Here is a 19,726-nt window from a genome sequence, read left to right as displayed (position 1 = left end):
CAGGACGGGGCAGGGCGGGGGGGGGGGGGTGTTCCTGAGCTTGGAGCCCCAGGCACCCCGGGGGAGGGGTTCTGCTCCTCTGATGCTTTCCCAGGTGCTCCTGGGGCATTTCCTCCCCTGTACGACGGCGAAGCAGACTCTTGCATTTCTACAAAGGGGCCCAGTTAGTGCTGGAAATGCGACCTCACGGGGCGTCTCCCCCCACAGCGTGGATCGGGGTGTGCTCCGGTCACGGGAGGCGTGGCCGGGAAGCCACCGGAGGAAGGAGCGAGGACTGTGCCCGAGGTTGGGACGAGGTCCCCAGGGAGGACCTCCCGTCCGTGCCCACCACCTCTGCGACCCCTGCGTCCCCGGGCCCCGGGCCACCCGCAGACGGGAGGGTGCTCCGGAGGTGGGCGCCGCTGCTTGGGCCGCGGGGTCTCCCCTGAAGCAGCCTGCTTTCCCCTCGGGCAGTTTCATTTAACGGGAAAAGAGAACTGACCCCCTTCTAACCTAATCTTTATCTAAAGGACACATTTTTTCCCCCTAAAATACGCTATTGACCCAGGGCGTCCGACGCTCACACAGCTTGTCACTGTGTCAGAACCCGCTTTGAGGGGCTGCCCGCGTTGGGTTCAGGTGACCTGGCTAAGGACATCTGGTTTGTAGACCACTCGCCACGGAAGTCTCAGCACCTGTTTTAAGTTTCTTTTCGCTGCAAAACAAAGGCTCAAAACAGCCCGTGTTTGCCTCGGTTCTGGTGGCTCAGCTGCGCCTCTGCCTGGGCTCCTGCAGGGGACGTGCAGCAGGTGCTCATGCGGTGCACCTGGGCACAAAGGGGGACCCCAACTGCGTGTGGGGGTGCAGGACCCGGGGCCCCGTGCCTTCCCAGGCCCGCCCGGGTGTACATGGCCGCCTCGGCTTGCAGCCGTGTGGGGTGGGACACAGACCGTCCGTGCTCCGGATCCCCTGCTCGAGGGCCGGCATGGGGTCTAGCGTGCCAGGTGGTGGCTGAGGGCACAAGCAGGGTCACAGCGTCCCCCACTCACAGGTTTGGGGGCTGCGGGCAGCTCCAGAATCGTGTCTTTTGTGCGAGCCTGCTCAGCACGAAGCATCTTGTACTAACGTCTACCAATTCTGTTAGAGCCCTACAGGCCGCTGCGTGGGCTAAAGGGTCTTAGCGTTACGAGCTCCCTGCTAGCTAGCAGCCGGCGGGCTCAAAGTCCTGGGCGCGGCATCCGAGCGGGCACTCGCTGCAGCTCTGCTAGCTGTGTAATCTCCTTTAAAACATATACTAAAAATAAATTAAAAATAATAAAACGCAAACCGCCCGGAAGGGGGACACAGTACCTCCGCGTTCTCACCGCGCGCGTCCCTCACGGAGGCTCTGTGGATGTGTGTCTGCCTGTTCCCTGGCGGGTTGTAGCCCTTTCTCGGAGGATTCGATAAATGGCCTGTTTCTCCGGGGTGGGGGGGTTATGCTCTTCATAAGGACTTTTTAAATTTCTCTACTTTGGGGCAGCCCCGGTGGCACAGCGGTTTGGCGCCGCCTGCAGCCTGGGGTGTGATCCTGGAGACCCGGGATGGAGTCCCACGTCGGGCTCCCTGCATGGAGCCTGCTTCTCCCTCCGCCTGTGTCTCTGCCTCTCTCTCTCTGTGTCTATGAATAAATAAATAAAATGTTTAAAAAAATAAATAAATTCCTCTACTTTGGATTGACTTTATTTGAACTTATGGAGATGCAACCAGAGGAGCCACGCGTTACACTTGTGATGACTGATTTTATGTGTCAGCTTGGCTGGGCCACTGCACCCCCGTTTGGTCAAACGCCAGTCTAGATAGTCCCGATGTCGTGCTGAAGGTACGGTTTTGATGCGATGGACGTGTACATGGACCCTGACTGAAGCAGATCAAGCTCCATCACGTGGTGGGCCACGTCCAATCAGTTGAAGGCCTTAAGAGAAAAGCCTGAGGTTCCCCCCCCCCCCCGCCCCGAGGAGGAGGGATTTCTGCCTTCCGGCGGCCTTTGGGCTCCAAATGCAATGTCAGCCTCTCCCTGGATCTCCACGTGCCGCCTGCCCTGCAGACGGGACCTGCCAGCCCCGTGACGGGCCCTCGGTGCTGTCGTGTGCTCCTACCCCTCAGGATGGCGCACACCCCATGATGTGTCTGCTGACCTCTGAGGGAAGATGCGGAGCAAGTGGGGGCTGGAAATTCGCCCGGGGTCTCGGGGTTGTCAGAGGAGGCACCGCCCTGCCCGCCCTCCCTCCCTCCCTCCCTGCTGACGGGGCTGGGGCTCGGCCCTACAGGGTGTGCCCAGCCTGGGCCACACTCTCGCTCTCATGTTCTGCAGGGTCTGGCCCAGTCCCTCCCCAGGGAGGGAGACACCCGTCCCCTCCCATCCCCAGCAGCTGGTGGGGGGTTGTCCCTGTGCCAGTCCTGCTACTCTTGGCCGCCATGTGGGGGTAGAAGGTGGCTTCCCCGGACGGTAGCATTGGGGGTGTCCCGGTGGGGTGGCCCGGCAAGTCCTTCCTGACACTGCGGTCCAGGGCCTCGCAGCCCCTCCCGAGCCTGGCCCCGATCTTTGCCCGTGGAACTTGGCTTTAGGGAACAGCCTGGCTCCACCTGCTGTCCCCCCACTGGCCCCCACCATCCACCCTTGGTTTCATTCAACCAGGTTCCCTGCCCGGGAGGACACGGCTTGGTCTGAGGACGGCAGGCGGTACGAGTCACCCTCCCGGGGCCCTGGCTGGAAGCAGAGGCCTTCCCCCCCCCACCCCGCAGCCGGCGGTGGGTGCAGCAGCGGAGCCCGGCCAGGAGCCCCCTGTGCCCACACGGGAGGGGCCCACGGTCTCCCGCAGGCAGGCGTGTCTTCCGCACCCTCCCCCCCCGCCCCGCCACCCCGTGGTGCTCGGTTAGGATGACCTCAGGGTTTAGTCAAGCAATTTTTTTTCCTTTATTTTTGTTAAATAAGATTCCAGAAAGTATAGTGCAAACACTCGGTAGAAAAGTCGCAATTAAGAAATGTACATTCACGTTAACATTTCAGTCCGTTCACTGGTTCGTTAATAAAAATAGGACCAATTATTGGGTGACTTGTCTCGGTCGGACAATCTTGGAAAAGACTGGAAGGAACAGTGTGGGGTTGACATAAAAATAGACCCGTATTGATTATACAAATCTATTGAGAGACGCCACCCGGTGACAGTGAGCTGCCATCATCTGACCCCGTCACCCGGGTCCGTGTCTGGAGAGACGTTCTCGAGCGCTGGCGGGGAGCGTGTCCCCCGGCCCACCGCCCCGCATCCCCGAGGGCTCGGCCACGCCCAGCCCAACACGGACGGCGCAGGGGCCCACACGGCCTTTCTTGGCGATCACCAAACTCCGGGGGGGTCGGGGGGGTGCTGGGGTTTACCTTCAGCGAGAATGGAAGCTACTCGAGGTGGTGGCGACCGTTACGTCATCTTCCTTGTGCAACGCGGCCAGCAGTTGTGCCGTCGTGTGGCCAGCGGGCGGGGGCCCCAGGCTGCGCTGTGTCGCGGGGACACTCTGCGGCCAGCCGGCAGATGGCCCGAGGCGGGCCTGTCCCTCCGTGCATGTGCATGCTGCGTGTTTACGTTCACGGTGGGCTTCACACACACGGGGTTTCATGGCATGCAATTCTGAGCGCGTGTGGTGTGCAAGCCCGTGGTTTGCACAGGGTGAAGGCAAGACCGCCCACCCCCCCCCCCGCCCCGGGACTGACACTCGGGAGTGTGGGCTCCTCGGTGTGTGCGAGAGGCGGCGGTGGGCTCCCTCGGGATTCCCGCCACTAGGGACGCTCCCCTGAGACGTGGGCTTCGTGCCCAGGGCCCGGGGGCTGCTGGTGGAGGCAGGAAACGAGTTCTGGCTGCTGGTGGGCCCGTGGTCCGCACCGTGAGGAGCGAGAGCCCACGGACACGGCGCTGTGAGTGGCTGCTCTGCAGATCGTCCGCACGGCACATGCAGTGGCGAGCCCCGGAGGCCCCCCAGATCTCTCAGGGGGCTGGTCCCGGACGACCCCTCTGTTTAGACCTCAGCTCTCAGCAAACGAGGCGAGCTTCAGAGGTCTGAGCGGAAGGAGCGGAAGGAGCCAGTTTCCTACCAGCCTCCTCGATCCCCATCTTGCCTTCCCCACGTTCTCCGGAAAACCTGCCTTTGGCTGTCCCCCGACCCGTAGGAGGGAACACAGGCCACCCACCTGGGGCCCGGGGCGTGAGGCACCGGATGGCTGCACCACCAAGCGAGACAGAGCAGAGACGGCCAGCTGCACCCACAGCCTCCCGGGGTCCACGTGCCTCGGGCCCGGGACTTGGGGGCCACTGGGCTCCAGGTGTGCAGGGAAGCGTGTGTGGTCTGGGGGCTCCCGGGGGCCCTCGTCGCCCTAGGTGATGCCAGAAGGCCCAGGCAACTGTCCTCCCTGCTGAAGGAGGCTCTGTGCTTTCCCAGGACAGACTGAGGCTGGAAAGTGGGACATGGTGGGGCTCCTGGGGCTGGCCTCCAGGGTCCTGGGGGGACCCACGGTTGGGGACGGCGTTCTGAAGGAGGCCGAGCCCGGGGCACACCCAGGGGTGGGCTGGGCGGCAAACCTCTCAGAACCAGCCTGCCAGGGGCCCTCCACTGCAGCGGGCCCCCGGGTGCAGACCATCACGACCAACGCAGGGTCGGCAAAGAGCCGCTGGGCACGGTGGAAACCGAGGCTTGGGACAGACAGGCCTGCCACTGTCCCTGCCCCGGGCATGGGTCCCGGCCCCGGCGCTGCGCTGTGGGCTCGCTCAAGTCATGGCCTCTCTGGGCCCGAGACCTCAGGACACCGCAGGGGCCGTGGGTGGTGACGGGTGCACAGGGTGCGGGCGCTCTGAGGCTGCCGCGTACATGGGTCTCAGTCACGGGGACCACACGGGAATTCCAGAGGAGCCGCGTTTTCACTACACATGCGGATGACCACTGGCCTTTCCTGCAGCTTTTGTGCGAACCTGCAGAACCCAGCGTGGGGCAGGGGCCACGCACAGATCTCATAAAGGACTAAAGGGCTGTTTCTAACCCGCCCCCCCGCCGGTGGAGGTGACAGGGGGCTGCCCCCGTGGTCAGCACTGACGACCAACACGTGCTTCTGGACAACTGAGAACGTCACCTGAGAGGGCCCCCGTCCGTGGACGTCTGCACGGCAGAGAGACAGTGGACATGGCCTGGGGGGGGGGGGCTCCAGCGTGGACCAGGAGCAGCCGCGGGCAGGCCCAGGCTCCTTCCAGCCCCGCCTCGGGAATCCCCGCGCCCGCGCCCCCGGCCTCCCTGCCCGGCTCCACGGGCACCAGAGGCCCAGGCAAAACCAAACTAAAAGCCGCCGCACAAAGGGGAGGTGACGCGCAGCGCCCGACACCCGGCGCCTCTGCGACGAACCGCACACGGACTCTGGGGGAAACATCCGGACAAGAGCCTTCGCTCCTCGCCGGGGCCACTGCTGGGCCCCTGGCCACGTCCTGCCGAATACCCACCCAGGGCAGTCTGCTCCCTGCACGCTCCCTCCATCTCGGGACACACAACTGCTTTTCACTTTGGTTACGCTAGACCGTGTGCACGCGTGAGCACACGCACCCTCACATGTGCACACACACACGCATCCACACGCCAGATGCATACACGTGCACACCCACCCACGTCCACACAGACACGTGCACACCCACACGCATCCACATACACGCACACAGGTGCACACACAAGCTCGCACACACATGTCCACACAGACCATGCACACCCACACGCATCTACACGCACACAGGTGTGCACGCACACCTGCACACGTCCACACAGACCATGAGCACACACATGCACACCCACACGCATCCACATACACGCACACAGGTGCACACGCAACACAGGCATGCACGCACACCTGCAGTCCACACAGACATGTGCACACACATGCACACCCACATGCATCCACATACACACAGAGGTGCACACGCAACACAAGCGCACACCCCCAGCACACAGCCACACACGTGCACACCCCTGCATGCATGCACACCTGCACACACACAAACACACGTACACGCATGCACATATACACGCGTGTGCGCACACACAGCTGTGAGTAAAGCATGGCTCCAGCAGAGCAGTTAGTTTATCTCTGTGAACAGGGCTGGCGGGGAACAGGTGGATTATAACTTTGAAGGAAATCACGAAACGCAGGTGTACGAGTCATTACCACGAGGCTGTTAGTGAGGCCCAGTCCCAGAATGTGGCCTCTGCTATCAGGTTGACGTCAATGAACCGGCCGTGGCGGTGACCCACGTGCCCTGGCACCACAAGATCGGCGTCCAGCGTGTGCACACACGGGCTGGCTTCCGGAGCTGGGGCGTCCCTGGGAGCACCCTGAGGGCGGGGGGCCTGGGGCTGGGCACGCAGGGAGGAGCTAGGGGCCGCGGCCGGTTTGACGGCACCCTGCCCCGCGCTGCAGGCCACACCCACTCGGGCACCCTGGCACCCCTACGTTCTCACAGTCGTGGCTGCGAGGCCCCCACCATCTTCGGGCACAGGGCCTGCCTGTGGCTCCTCCCCACCATCATCATTCTCACAGAATCAGGGACCCCCCTGCCCCCCCAGGGGCCTGCCGGTCAGCAGCAGCCCCCCACCTCCTAGGTCCATCCTAGCAGAATCCCCAGCGGGGGCTTATGCACGAGGCTGAGCCACACCGAGCCTCCCTGACCATCCGCCCCTCGCCCTCCGGGACGGGGGGCCTCAGGCTGCCTGATTTCAACCCCCCAACCTAAGACTCGGGAAGGCAAATGCAAACCCCAAGATACTGTGAAAAGAAAGGTCACATTTCCACGTGCCGGCCAGTCCCCCAGAGGGTGCTGGGCGCAGACTCCCCGCGTGAACCTGCAGCTGGGGAGGCGGGGAGGCAGGATGTCCGAGCCCGGGGACGCGGCCCTCCGCTCCAGCTTCCGGCCGGCCACCGTTTGCCCCTCATTGATTTCACCAAACCAAACATTTTGAAATCCACTGCCTCTAAGAAGATTGATTTTTTTTTTTTGCTTTGTTAGTTTCGTCATGTTTTTAATTGAAGCCACTATAAAATTGGCTCAGGTCAGTTTCCGGGGTGACCTTCTACAGCGCGGACCGGAGCTAGCAGCGCTCAGAGGGCTGTTTGGTGCACGGCGGGGGCGCGCCCCTTCCCGACCCCTGGGCGCCAGCAGGTGCACGTTCAGGAGGCAGTTCCCTCTCAGGCCCTGCCACACCGGGAGGGGCCGGCGGGACCCCGACTCAGGGAACCACAGGGACACACGCTGGAATGCACACGGGTCCGGGACAAATGCACAAGGCCGCTGGGACCCTTTCTCCTCGAGCCGCAGGACAGTGTGGGGGTTTCCTACCACTTCCAGGGCGCTGATGGGACGGGAGCACCACAAGCCTATCGGGGGAAGCAGCATGTGGTGCCTCCGGCTGGGTCCTGTCCAGGCGCAGAGCCTGCATGCCAGGCAGGTTACCAGGGAGGATGGGCATCCTGGTCCCGAGGCACACCGCACCCCGCGGACACGTGGACATGGGGTTCAGAGGGTCACAGATGTGCACAGAGCTAGGCCTTCCTTGCCTCTCCCCTTCCTCGCCCCAAGGGTGACCCGAAGCACACCCCACAGAGGGAGGTGCCTGCGCGGGGTCTACAGGAGGGGCCGGGGCCCCCCGCAGCATGGCTGACCTCAGGCAAACCCGCGCACATGGCTTGTGTTGGAATTAACGCATCTGCTTTGGACCAGGCTTGTCTCCACAGTTCAGTTAGTTATTGCTTCTAGTGACAGAAGGTGTCTGGAAGCCCTGGTGGCTCTGGAGTCTGCAAACCCGCAGGCTCCAGGCGCCTGGCCCGTGGGGGCTCACCCTGCAGGACGCAGACCCCATGCAGCCCGGCAGGCCCCTGGAAGCGTCTGGAAGGTCGGGGCCGCCTCCTACTCTACTGAGGTTGGGCATAAGCAGCACACTAGGGTGGCCGAGGGACACGCAGGCCCCCCCAAAGTGCCGGGGCCTCCGCACGCTGGGATGTGGCCCCCTAGGAATGTCACACATCTGGGTGAAGCGTGCCATTTGCACGGGGGTCGGGCTGTTCTCAGTTTTGGTGGGAGTGAACAGGTGCCACTTGAAACAGTGCACTATTTACAGAGTGTCTTAAATCATTTAGACAGAACCCTACTCGACAGGCTAACGTCTGTCCGCAAACGCTGTACAAGATCAAAAATAAATAAGGCAATATCATACAGTCTCATCACAAGGAAAGAGGAAGACGTCGTGCACCCGACCCCGAGGGACACTGTGGCAGCTCCCGCGCCCTCGGGGTCGGCAGGGCCTGGACTGCTGATGACACAGGTGGAGGCTGGGGCCTCACCACCATGGGAGGCTCCGGAGCTCCTGCTTCCATGGACCCCGGGTCCGGGCCCGGCGGGCAGGGCTGGGGGGCCGCTGAGAGTCTCACGGGCGTCCACGTGTCCCGGCGTCTGTGGCGTGTGTCTGCGGAGCCACCAGACCTCCCGTGGCTCGTGGCCGGGTCCCTGCACCTCTCAACAGCAACCTCATGCTCGGGCCGTCCTGACCGCCCTGCCTCTGCGTCCACTTCGAGGGGGCAGGTGGCCCCAGACGGCGCAGGACCCCGCGCCCAGCTGGAGACCCGTTGCCTCCATTCCACCTATAAAGTCACCCTTGCCACGTGACAGCACGTCCACGGGATCGGGGCCACGGTGCCGTCCACCGCCCCCCTGCGCTGCCCCGGCTGGAGGCTCGGCCACCACTAGCCGGCGGGCGCCGGGTCCTCAGCCCTGCAGCCCATGGGCCACATGCTCACAGGACTCCTGAGATGACTCGGTTTCCTCTGGAGGACTCACGCCAGGTCACTAAAGGCTCTGCAGGGCGTTGGCTGGGCCACGGAGTCCTTCCCAGGGTAGTCACGGCCGTCGCTGGCCCAGCGCAGAGCCGTCTAACCCACCCGCTTCCGTCCTGAGTCCCACACCGCTGGCCTGTCCACGCACCCCCGGCGGCCGGCCGAGCTGGCTGCCCTGCAGAGGCCCCCGCCTGGCAACACGGCCCCCGGGGAGGATGGCACGCCTCCCGGGCCCACGCCGGAGCAGCCCAGGGCCGTCCTGGGGGCTCAACCAGAGCGAGCCCAGCCCTCCCCGAGGGCCACGCTGCCGTCCTCCCCGGGTCGGGGTCTACGGCCCGACCTTCCCCGTCCTTCCCCATGCCGGCCACCGCCCCGGGGCCCTAGCAGCACATCCCTGGGTCTGCACCTGTCGCACAGGAGGCCCCCGGAGCTCCCAGAGTCACCTGCGGCGCGCCCCCTGCAGACGGAGCCCCAAACTCACTCTGGAATCTTCCGCCCCGGGGAAGCCCTCTCTCGGGCATGAGGTTCGCTTGCGTCAATCCACGCGGGCGTGTGCTGTTGTGAGAAGAGCAGGGGCCCTAGAGGCCGGGCGGGACGAGGATGGTGGCACCGCCCGCTGTTCCTCCCCCAGCGAGGGGGGCCAGGGTCTGCGGGGCTGATGCCATCGGGGGTCGAGGACAATGCAGAACGGCGGGCAGAGCAGGATGCTGGTCATGACACGGAGGCGCAGCTCGGGGCCCCAAGAATTCCAGAAGACCTGCCTCTGGCTCTCAGCAAACACGGGTCCCGAAGGAGGCCGGCGCCCCCGTCTGTGCAGCGGGGCTTCTCTGTTCCCCCCGAGCCGCTCGTCGCAGAGCCAGCCCCCCGCCCCCGGCTGCCGCGGCCCACACGCAGGCTTTGCTCCTGCTCTCCCGGCCGCGGCTCCACGGCTCCGCGGAACCGAAGCCAGCAGCTGCGAAGGATGTTCTCGGGGTCTCCACGCCGGACGCTGAGCCGACCCCACGGAAGACAGGACCGAGCCGGCACGGTCCCCTGAAAGCCTCAGCATCCAGGCGGGCAGGGCTCCCCCTCGCCCGTCGCTGCCCAGCTGCTTCGGGTCACGCCCGGGCGACACCCCTTCTGCGGCCCAGTGTGGCCCCTGGCCCTGCTCCGTGGGCCGGGCTGGTCCCTGCTGGAGCGCCTCAGCCCCAGCAGCCGGCGTGGGTTCCGCTAAGCCTCCTTCCCCGCTGCTCTGGGGGGCAGGTGCTGGCCGTGGGGGCACGGGGGGAGCCCCGAGCCCTGCAGAGCCCCCAGCCCGGCTCGGACCGGGAGGCCGGCCATGGGGGCCACCGGGGGCGGGCCCGTAGCCAGTCTGGCCTGGAGGCCGGCTCGCCCGTAAGCGCACATCTTCCGCTCTGCGCCCAAGGACCTGGCCTGGGAGCCGTTCCCATCAGTCCGGCCTTCCAGGAAGTACGTAAGCATCTCGCCCTTGCCTTTCACGCTGACCTTCCCGCGGCACACGAAGCGGTACGTGCCCCTTCGCAGCAGCCGGTGAACCTCCTCCGTCACCTGCAGCAGAGGAAAGCAAGCGAGGGTCCCCCGGGGTCAGCAGGGGGCGACCCCAGGGGCAGGGCCACACAGCAGGTCCCTCCTGCACCCCCCGCGGCCTGTCCCCAACATCAGAGTGCCAGGGGACCCCAGGGCTGAGCCTGGGAAAGCAGCGCTCTGCGGGGGCTGGGGCGCCGCGTGCACGGCCAGGCTGGACGGGGCACGGGGAATGTGGCATCAGGCCAGGTGTGGGCCCCGTGGCGCCCCAGGGCCCAGCCAGAGCCCCGGACAGGGAGGAGCAGGACAGGCGAAGCTTAAGCGCTAACATCGGAGCCTCCCGCTCGCTCTCACTTCTTGCAGGAAAGAGCCAAACGTCTGGCTTGGGCCCAGCAGAGCAGGGACGCGTAAGCGCAGCAACGATGGGGGTGCTCCTTAACACGGGGAGGGGTGTGCGTGGGGCGTGGAAGGGGTGGTCTCAGGGCCAGGTGGCAGGCAGGCCGGGGGCCCCGACGGAGGGACCGCCAGCTTCCCCAGCTGACAGGTGTCTGGCACGCTCCCACCGACACTAACACCAGGGCCGAGGCAGGGGCAAGGCGCCCCGTCTGCACAGCTCCCCTGACGCGGTCCTCTGCGGACAACGGGGCTTTCGCGGGACAGCGGAGTGCTTTGTCCCTCGGGGTCCAGACACAGACACGCTGGGACACGGTGGCGTGGGGTGTGGGAGGGACTCCGCCCAGCACGCAGGGTGGCCTCCAGGGGGTCACGGGGCTTGTGGGATCCCGTGAGGCAGGCCCCTGGGTCAGTGTGGGCACACGGCGCCGTGGTCGCCCAAAGCACCCTGTGGATCTCCCACGCTCTTCCCTCCACGCAGGGACTCGCATGCAGGGGCATGGAAGGCCGGTCCCTGCGGTGTGGCAGGAGGATGGGAAGACCCGAGGGGGACATGGGGTGGGCACGTGGCTGGAAGCCCAGCACCTGGGGGGAGGCCAAGGCCGTGAGGGGGCCACACCTCGGAGAATGGCCTCGGGAGCCACAGTGACAGCCCGGTCCTGAGCAGGGGAGGGGCTCGCTGGAATCGGAAGTCGGAAACTTGTAACTTCCACGTGGGCGTGGTCAGTGGCCGGCTGGAGGGTGAACGGGGCTTCGCCAAGGTCCCCGGACACGGAGGCAGGGCCCGGACTAGACACGTGGACCCAGGAGAGCTGGGGGCCCGCACCTGGAGTTCACGCAGGTCTCGGATGACCTTGCCAGGCCTCAGGGCAGAGGAGCCCAGTGCTCACAGAGCACCCTGCATCGACCATCCCAGCCCCGTGGGTCCCCAGAGCCCGGCCGCGGCCACACTGGGGGGGTGGACAGGCCCCTTCTTCTCCCAAGACCCCCAGGCCTGCTGTGTGCGCCCCTACAGAGCCAGGTTCACGGAGCTGGGAAGTCCTGAGGGCTGCCCCCACCTGTGCAGGCTGGGGCACCTGTGCACCCAGGGAGGGGCAGCCCCAGTCCCGGAGCTGGGGGGCGGGGGGTGCTACAGGGCACAAGGGCTGCCCACACTTGTGCACGGTGGGGAGGGGCAGCCCTGGTCCTGGAGCTGGGGGGCGGGGGGGCCCCATACAGGGCGAGAGGGCTGCCCAGAGGCTCCCAGCCCAGCAGCGCTGGAAACCCAAGGAAGCTGGTCCGTGTAAGGTGGGCAGGGTCCGGGATGCCGGGCGGCTCCCTGCCGTGACAGGACCCCAGCACCCGCCGCACCCGGCCTCTGCACAGGGCCCACCCCGCGGCCACGGGCACAGCAAGGTGTGCTCATGCGGACGCCGGCCTAGCCTGCGAGGTGTCCCTGCCGCGCAGCAGGTGGCAGGGAAGGGAGCCCGGGCTGGCCCTGCCCCCGCCTGCAGGCCGGCACCGCAGGCACTGCCAGGAGCTCACCTGGATTCTGCCCTGAACGCCGGTGCTGTCCATCCGACTGGCCACGTTGACCGTGTTTCCCCAGATGTCGTACTGCGGCCTTCGGGCCCCGATCACCCCGGCCACCACAGGGCCCACGTTGATGCCTGGAAGACAGCCGCGGAGCGCCGTCAGCAGCCGCCCCTCCCGGGGTCGTGGATTCCCAGGGTCCCCAAGCACGGAGCCCCTCCCGGAGCGGGGACCCACCATGCTGGGAAGAAGCCTCTGCTCCCACACAGAGCCCCGGGCTCCCGGCACCGTCCTGACCCGCACGCACGGTCCCATTTCCTGGAACAGTGGCCCCACGCGGAGCCTGCTCTGGGAGGCCTGTAGGACGGCAGCGTGCGGCCCGCAGGCCCCTTCTAAAAGGGACGGTCGCTCCCAACGGTTTCCCAGGCTGCAAACCCGCAGGCGCTCAGCGTGTGCAGCCCAGAACTGTTCAGTCTTTCGGGATGCTCCCACGTGGGGTGCGGAAGCCCCCTTCTCTTTACGAGACCTGCCTTGCAGCGGGGCTCCCCGGCCCTGCTGACGCCACGCAGTGTCCCCGTTCTGTACCTGCGCAGACTTTTCTGGACCAGCCCGGGGATGCTAGTGCTCTCAGTCACCGGCATCGTCAGCGGCCCAGACCCTGCAGTGGCGGGGCGGGGGGGGGGGGCGCTGGGGCTGACCCGGGACCTGACAGGAGCCCGAGGAGCCACTCCCCCCGCGGCTGCTGGGGCACGGACCCCACAGGGCCTGCCTGCTGGCTGGAAGGGCCTGCGCTCACAGCCGGACGGATCCCGCCACAGGGCGAGCAGCATCTGTGTCTCCCGACACGTGGAGCTCCAGCCCGAGGACAGGCCGGAGTGCGGCACTCGGGGGATGGGCACCAGGGCTCAGCTGTGCTCGCAGCCCCAGAGCACCCCTCACTCCAGCCGACGCCCACTCTAGCGAACCTCACACTCAGTTCTTAGGTTTTTTTCTGAATTTAGAACCACCATAAGCAACCACTTGGGAGCACCCTCCTCCGGCCACACGTGGACTCCAGTGTCTCAAGGGCACCCCTTTGGGTCCTAAGACCTAGGTGCCAGCTTCCAGAGGCAGCGGTCCCTGCGTCTCCAGGCCTCCCCCGCCCCCCAAGGCCTGAGCCTCCTTCCTGGGACCCAGACGTTGGTGGCGGGGGTGGGGGCGGGGGCAGGGGGTTTGGTGGGGGCGCGTGGAGGCCACCGGCCCGGGCGGGTGGGAGCCCGCAGACACCTACCGACGCGGAGCACGAAGTCGTTGTAAGACTGGTAGTTGATTTCATCCAGGACGTCGAACATCTCAATGGCGAAGTCCGCCAGCGTGCTGAGGTGGGAGGAGATGCACTTCTTTGCCTGCACACGAGCGGACGGAGGTTACCACGGGGCGTGTGCGAGGGCAAGTCTGGGGGCCGGGGACACTCGGCAGGTGCCCCACCATGCCCCCGGGGCGATCAGGGACCTGACCCCGCATGCACGACAGCGCCCACCGCCCACGGGCTGGGTGCCCACCTGGCGTCAGCCCCTGGACGCACTGGACCCCGCTGTGGGCAGGGGCGAGGGGCGGGGGCAGCCACGGTGAGTGACACCAGGCTCCACGGCCAGCCGGCTGTTGGGGTCCAGCCTCCCTGCACACGGAGCCCGAGGCTCTCACGGCTTTGTGCTGTTAGCACGGCCTCTCGCGTGTAAAACGACGACGACCGTCCACTTTTCCCTTTTGGCAGGAGCCCCGCAGGCTGCCCTCCCTCACTCGGGCCCCCTCCTGACCCCCTCCTGCATCAGGAGCTTCGGTAACCGTCAAGGCGCCCCCAGGGACCCACGGGGTAAGTCCGCAGGGTACGCGAGGCCTCGCTGCGCGTGGGTACATCCCGTGCGTTCCCACAGAGGCAGGATTCCCTGTACCCACAACCGTAGTTTAACACAAAGCAGCTCCACTGCCCGGCCCCGGTGCCCAAGCCCACGTGTTTGTCCCCCACCCCCGGCTCCCCCGGCCCCTGGGCCTTCCGCTGTGTCTGTAACTGTACCTCTTCCAGAATGTCCCATAAATGGGATCCTAGAGTATCAGCCTTTTCAGGTGGGCTTCTCGCCTCAGTGACTCGCACCCCAGGCCGCTCCACAGCTTTTCCGACCTCCCTCCTTGCTGGCGCCGAGTAACGTTCCCTTTCTGGATGGGCCACAGTGGGTCGATCATCCGCTCACCCAGCGAAGGGCATCCTGGTTGCTGGCGAGCTCCGGCGATCACGCATAGAGCTGCTGTGAACATCCACATCAGGTGCTCACGCGGGCACGGGGGGTCGCCTCCTGGGGTAGATGCCATGGCGCGTGGCCGCAGGATCGCACAGTAAGAGAATGTTTAGCTCCGGGAGAAACGGCCAGCCTGGCCGTCTGGGTGCCCCCTCGGCATCCCCACAGCAGTGAGTGCTCCTGCCCCTCCGCGTCCTCGCCAGCCCGGGGCGTCCTCGGGGCTCTGGGTCTGGGCCCTTCCGGTCCTTCAAGGCATCTCTGTATGCTTCACTCCTCCCGTGCACCTTCTTCAGCTCTTCTGCCCACTTTTTAATCGGGTGGTTTGTTTTCTTACTTGTTGCATTTTAAGATTCTCTGTACATTTCATTCTTATTTTTTTTTAAGTCGGCTCCGCACCCAACGTGGAGCCCCATGCAGGGCTTGAACTCACCACCCTCAGAGCAAACCCTGAGCTGAGATTAAGAGTCAGCCACTTCGCCAGCTGAGCCACCCAGACACCCCAGGACTTCTTTCTGTATTTTAGGTCCAAGTCCTTTACAGAATTTTAAATTCTTAATTACATCCAACATAACCATGTTTTCTTCCATGGATCATGCCTTTGGGGTTGTATCTAAAAACTCATCAAGGTCACCTACATTTCCTCGTAGGTTATCTTCTAGATGTATGACACGTCTGCTTTGACGTGGAGGTCTGTGACCCATTTTGAGTTGATTTCACACATCTTGCATTAACATCTATCTAAACATGGAGAGACGTGCAGGTGTCCCACCACTGTTCCCTGCAGGCTGCCGTTGCTCCACTCGCTCTTCCGTCAGAGATCCGTTGCCTCTACTGGTGGAGGGTCCCCGTCTGGGCTCTCGGTTCCACCGATCCAGTCGTCTCTTCTTCCCCGACACCACACCTCTGATCACGGCACCTTTCCATTCGACCCTGAGGTCAGCGGGATCCATCCTCCGACTCCCTTCTCTTTCTGCTGTACGACGTTACCCTGCTCCGGGTCTTCCATCTCCGTGTGATGTCAGACTACAGGGTTTTTGTAGATGTTCTTTATCCAGTTGACAAGGTTTCCGTTTGCAGAGTTTGCTCACTTGAATTAAAAAAATTATCATTTTATTTTTAAATCAAGAATGAGCGTTGGATTGGTCAATGGTTGTTCTGCATCAACTGACATGATCACGTGATCTCTCTTCTCTAACCTGTTGATCTAGTAGATTTCAGTAACTTTCTTAAATGTTACACCAGCCTTGGCGTCTTGAATAAATCCACCTTGTGTGTGGTCTATTGTTCTTTTCATACAATGTTGGATTCAACCGGCTAATGATTGCTGAGGACTTACGCGTCTCTACTCGTGAGAAATACTGGCCTGTGATCCTCCTTCCTTGTCGTTCCTTTATCTGGTTTTCATGTTACCGTAATACTGGACTCACAGAATGAGTTAGAAACTTCTACTTTCCGGAAGAGATTTTGGAGAACCGCTATAGTTTCTTCCCTAAATGTTCAGTGAAACATTCCTGTTCTTCCTCCAAACATGCTGTTTTGGAAGGTTACTAGTTATTGATGCAATTTCTTGAATAGATATGGGCCTGTTAAGACTTTTTTACTTCCCCCTTGTCAGAGTTTTGGTAGGTTGTGATTTTCGGGACATTGGTCCATTTGAACTAAATCATCACACTTGTGGGCACAGAATTATTCCTTTTTTTTTTTTTAACAGAATTATTCCTAACATACCTTTTCATCCTTTTATTGCCCATTGGTTCAGTACAACTGGCCCGACTTTCATTTCTAATATTAGTAACTTGTTTTTTTTCTCATTTAGCATAGCTAGAGATTATCAACTTTATAGGTTTTTCAAACATCCAGCTTTTAGTTTCATTGATTTCCTTTTTTAAAAAGATTGTATTTTTATTTATTTATTTATTTATTTATTTATTTATTTATTTATTTATTTAGAGCATGAGTGGGAGGAGGGGCAGGGGCAGAGGCAGAGGGAGGATTTCAAGCAGACTCCACACTGAGCGCAGAGCCTGATGCAAGGCTCGATCTCACTACCCTGAGATCATGCTCCGAGCTGAAATCAGGACTCAGACTCTTCACTGACTGAGCCACGCAGGCGCCCCATCATTGCTTTTCTTTAATACTTGCTTTCAGTTTCATTAATTTGTGCTTCCCCCCCCCCCATGCTTATCAGAGGCTTATACTGTTCTTTCTGTAGTTTCCTAAAGTGGAAGCTTACATGGTTGATTTTGGATCGTTCCTCTTTTCTAATATATGACTTCAACGACATAAATTTCCCCCTAAGAGCTGCTTTTGCTGCATCCCACAGACCTTGATAAACTGCACGTTCATTTAGTTCAAAACATTTTCAAAACTTCTAATATTTCTTCTTTGATTTGTGTCATTTAGACAAGTGTTGCCTGATTTCCAAATATTCTGGGATTTTCCAATTCTCTCCCTATCAACAGATGTCTAGTTAAATTCCATTCTGCTCTGAGAACATACTTTACAAGATTTCAACTGTTTCAAAGTTGTTGAGGTATGTCTCGGAGCCCAGAATGTGCTCTATCTTGGTAAAAGCTCCACATGAGCTTGAGAAGAATGTGGGTTCTGCTGTTGTTGGATGAAGCTGTCTGCAGATGCTAATTCTATCTACGTGCTTGATGATGCTGTTCACACTCCAACCACCTTTGCAGATGCACAGCCCACAGGATCTGCCAATAACTAAGAAGGGTGCTGCAGTCTCCAACTATAAGAGTGGGTTCATCTAGTCCCACCCATGGTTCCATCTGTGTTTTACTTTGTGTATTTTGACACACTGTTGTTAGGTGGATGCATGTTGAAGACTGTTACATCCTCCTGGAGAACTGACACCTTTATCATTCTGTAGTCTCCCTCCCTTTATGTGTCTGATAATTTTCCTTGACCTGAAGTTTGCTGCATCTGAAATTAAAATTGCTCCTTCAATTTTGTTTTATTAGCGCCAGAACGGGATCTCCTTCTACATCCTCCATTTTTAAGGTAACTGTGTCTTTACATTTAAAAGGTATTTCTTGTGGCAGATACAGTTGGGTCTTGTGTTTTTGCCCACTCTGTCTCTTTTAATTGGCATATTTACATTCGCATCTAAAGTAATCATTGATACAGTCGGATTAGTACCTCTTGTATTTGTGACTGTTTTCCATTCATTGCATTTCTTTTTACATCTTCCTTTCTTTCCCTGCCTCTTTTTTAAGGGGCAACCTGAGGACTTTATTCACAGTTCTGCACTGGGGGAGGGGAACACTCCGTGGTGCTGAGCTGGCAGGACTGGGGTGCAGCTGGTGGGGAGGGGGCAGGGTTGGTGAGGAGGGGATCAGTGGGGCAGGCAGGGCAGGGCCAGAGGAGGCCCCCGGGACAGGCCTCATGCTGACTTTCCCTGGGAGACTGTCTGGAGAAAGCTGGCCCCTGAATGGACAGCCCACAGGCCACTGCCCTGACCCAGTGCTGTGCTGACTGGGGCTCAGAGCAGGGAATCTGCCCAGAATCTCAAAGAAACTTGGGACAGAGCTGAGACCCAGTTCCTGAGCAGCAAAGCCCTGGACAGCACTCACCTTGGTCCCGGTCGTGGGTGCCAGCCCCACCGCAGCCATGTAGGTGCTCCCGATGGTCTTGATCTTCTCCAGGTCCTTGTAAAAGTCTTTGTCCATGAGCTTTGTTTAAAACACAAAAGTGTTAAATGTGATGTAACCTCTGAGAGAAGCCACTGCAGGAGCAACCCCAGCACAGAAGAGTCTGTTCTGGGAAGCAGAGGGTCTCTTCAGTTGTGGGCACCAGACAAGGTCGAGGCCGATGTGAGGGGCGCCAGCAAGGGCGTGGGAAAGAGGTAGGGGACGGAGGCCAGCACCCACCACCAGAACTCAGTGCCTGCGGGCCCTTCTCCATGGCGAGGGTCAGTTTGGACCCCCAAGGGGACCGAATGCATGTGCTTCCTCCCAGCTCTGTGTGCGGGGAATGGGCCACATTCCAGGGCATCATTCAGGAGCGGTCCTCAGGGACGGCCGGCACCCTCACCTCGTCAAAGTCAGCGATGATCTCATTCAGGAGGCGCAGACACTCCACGCCCATGTTGTTGCCATCCAGCTCGATGTAGAAGTCGTCAAAGTTGGGGATGGAGGCGAACATGACGCCCACCTGCGAGTAGGACTGGTAGTACAGGTCCTGGAGGCAAAGGTCAGGTCAGCGGCGCGCCGGGCAGCGCGGTGGGCGGGTGAGGGGGCGGCAGGGAAGGGCCGGGGCCTGCCGAGCTACCCCGGCCAGCCAGAGGAACAGGACGCCCTGGAAGCTATGTACGGTCAGAGACGGCCAGCCTGAGCCTTGGGCTCTGTGCCTTTAGGATCTAAACCGCTGACCGAGCCTCTTTATTTTGGAGTCAGCATTGGTGGGTCCCGCTCTGTGGGTGGTTGCAGAGCTTCACTCAGCAGGCCGCCGTGGTTAGGAAGCTCTGACCCACCCGGCTGGCCCGAGCACGGGTCCCCGGAAGCCCATTCTCCCCCATGAGGGGTGACAGGCGCTCTGCTCTCTCCCAGGACAAGGACTTCCTTGCCCCTGGAGCCTCCTGAGGTCTGGCCCCCGCCTGCTGCCCGGGGAGCCCACTCAGCCTCGGTGTGGCCCGGGCTCAGCAACAGCCATGCTTTGCGATCTTAAGCAGAGAAGTGGGGGGCACGTCCCTCTGGGTGGGAGCTCCAGCCACAGGCCTGTGACCCCCCTCCGTCCTGGGGGCAGCTGCTCGGTGGGGTGGGAGCCGGGAGCAGGTGCTCACCATGTTCCGGGGGTTTGACATGAGGAAGTGCTGAGCGACGTGGGCCGGCAGGAGGTTGAAGAGAATCCTCTTGTTGTCCAGCTTCACCCTCTCCATGTCATCCCTCTCTTCCTCTGCCTGAGGGACAGACCCTCCGTCACCCACCGGCTTCTTCCCCTTGCTCATTACTCCCAATGGCCACCTCTCCCAAACCAGGCTGAGCACGCCCCCCAGCCCCTTCCAGCCTGGCCCTGCGTGGGCATCACCTGGTCTCAGCAGAACCAGCAGTCCAGCCAGGCTCCCACCTTGAGCTTTGATGGGGCTCCTCAGCCCCTCCCTCCCGGGTGGCATCTACGCCCTGGACGGCCTTCCCCAGGCCTGCTGGGT

The 19,726-nt window shown here is 61.8% G+C and overlaps 1 protein-coding gene across 1 annotated transcript in view; it reads right to left on the bottom strand.

The window, feature by feature from the left end:
• Positions 1 to 9,379: 9,379 nt before the first annotated feature.
• LOC129516202 (adenylate cyclase type 1) overlaps positions 9,380 to 19,726 on the bottom strand; it is a 94,279-nt gene continuing 83,932 nt past the window's right edge. Inside the window, exons 15-20 of the mRNA XM_055335539.1 lie at positions 19,361 to 19,477; positions 18,613 to 18,759; positions 18,153 to 18,251; positions 13,563 to 13,677; positions 12,305 to 12,429; positions 9,380 to 10,411 (exon numbers count right to left, since the gene is read on the bottom strand). Of these exons, the coding sequence (XP_055191514.1) occupies positions 10,073 to 10,411; positions 12,305 to 12,429; positions 13,563 to 13,677; positions 18,153 to 18,251; positions 18,613 to 18,759; positions 19,361 to 19,477 (942 nt within the window). The 3' untranslated portion in view covers positions 9,380 to 10,072. The remainder of the gene's footprint in view (positions 10,412 to 12,304; positions 12,430 to 13,562; positions 13,678 to 18,152; positions 18,252 to 18,612; positions 18,760 to 19,360; positions 19,478 to 19,726) is intronic.

Source organism: Nyctereutes procyonoides, unplaced genomic scaffold (genome assembly GCF_905146905.1).
Source record: "Nyctereutes procyonoides isolate TBG_1078 unplaced genomic scaffold, NYPRO_anot_genome, whole genome shotgun sequence".
NCBI classification, from domain to species: domain Eukaryota; kingdom Metazoa; phylum Chordata; class Mammalia; order Carnivora; family Canidae; genus Nyctereutes; species Nyctereutes procyonoides.
This window is presented reverse-complemented; position numbering and strand designations above follow the sequence as displayed.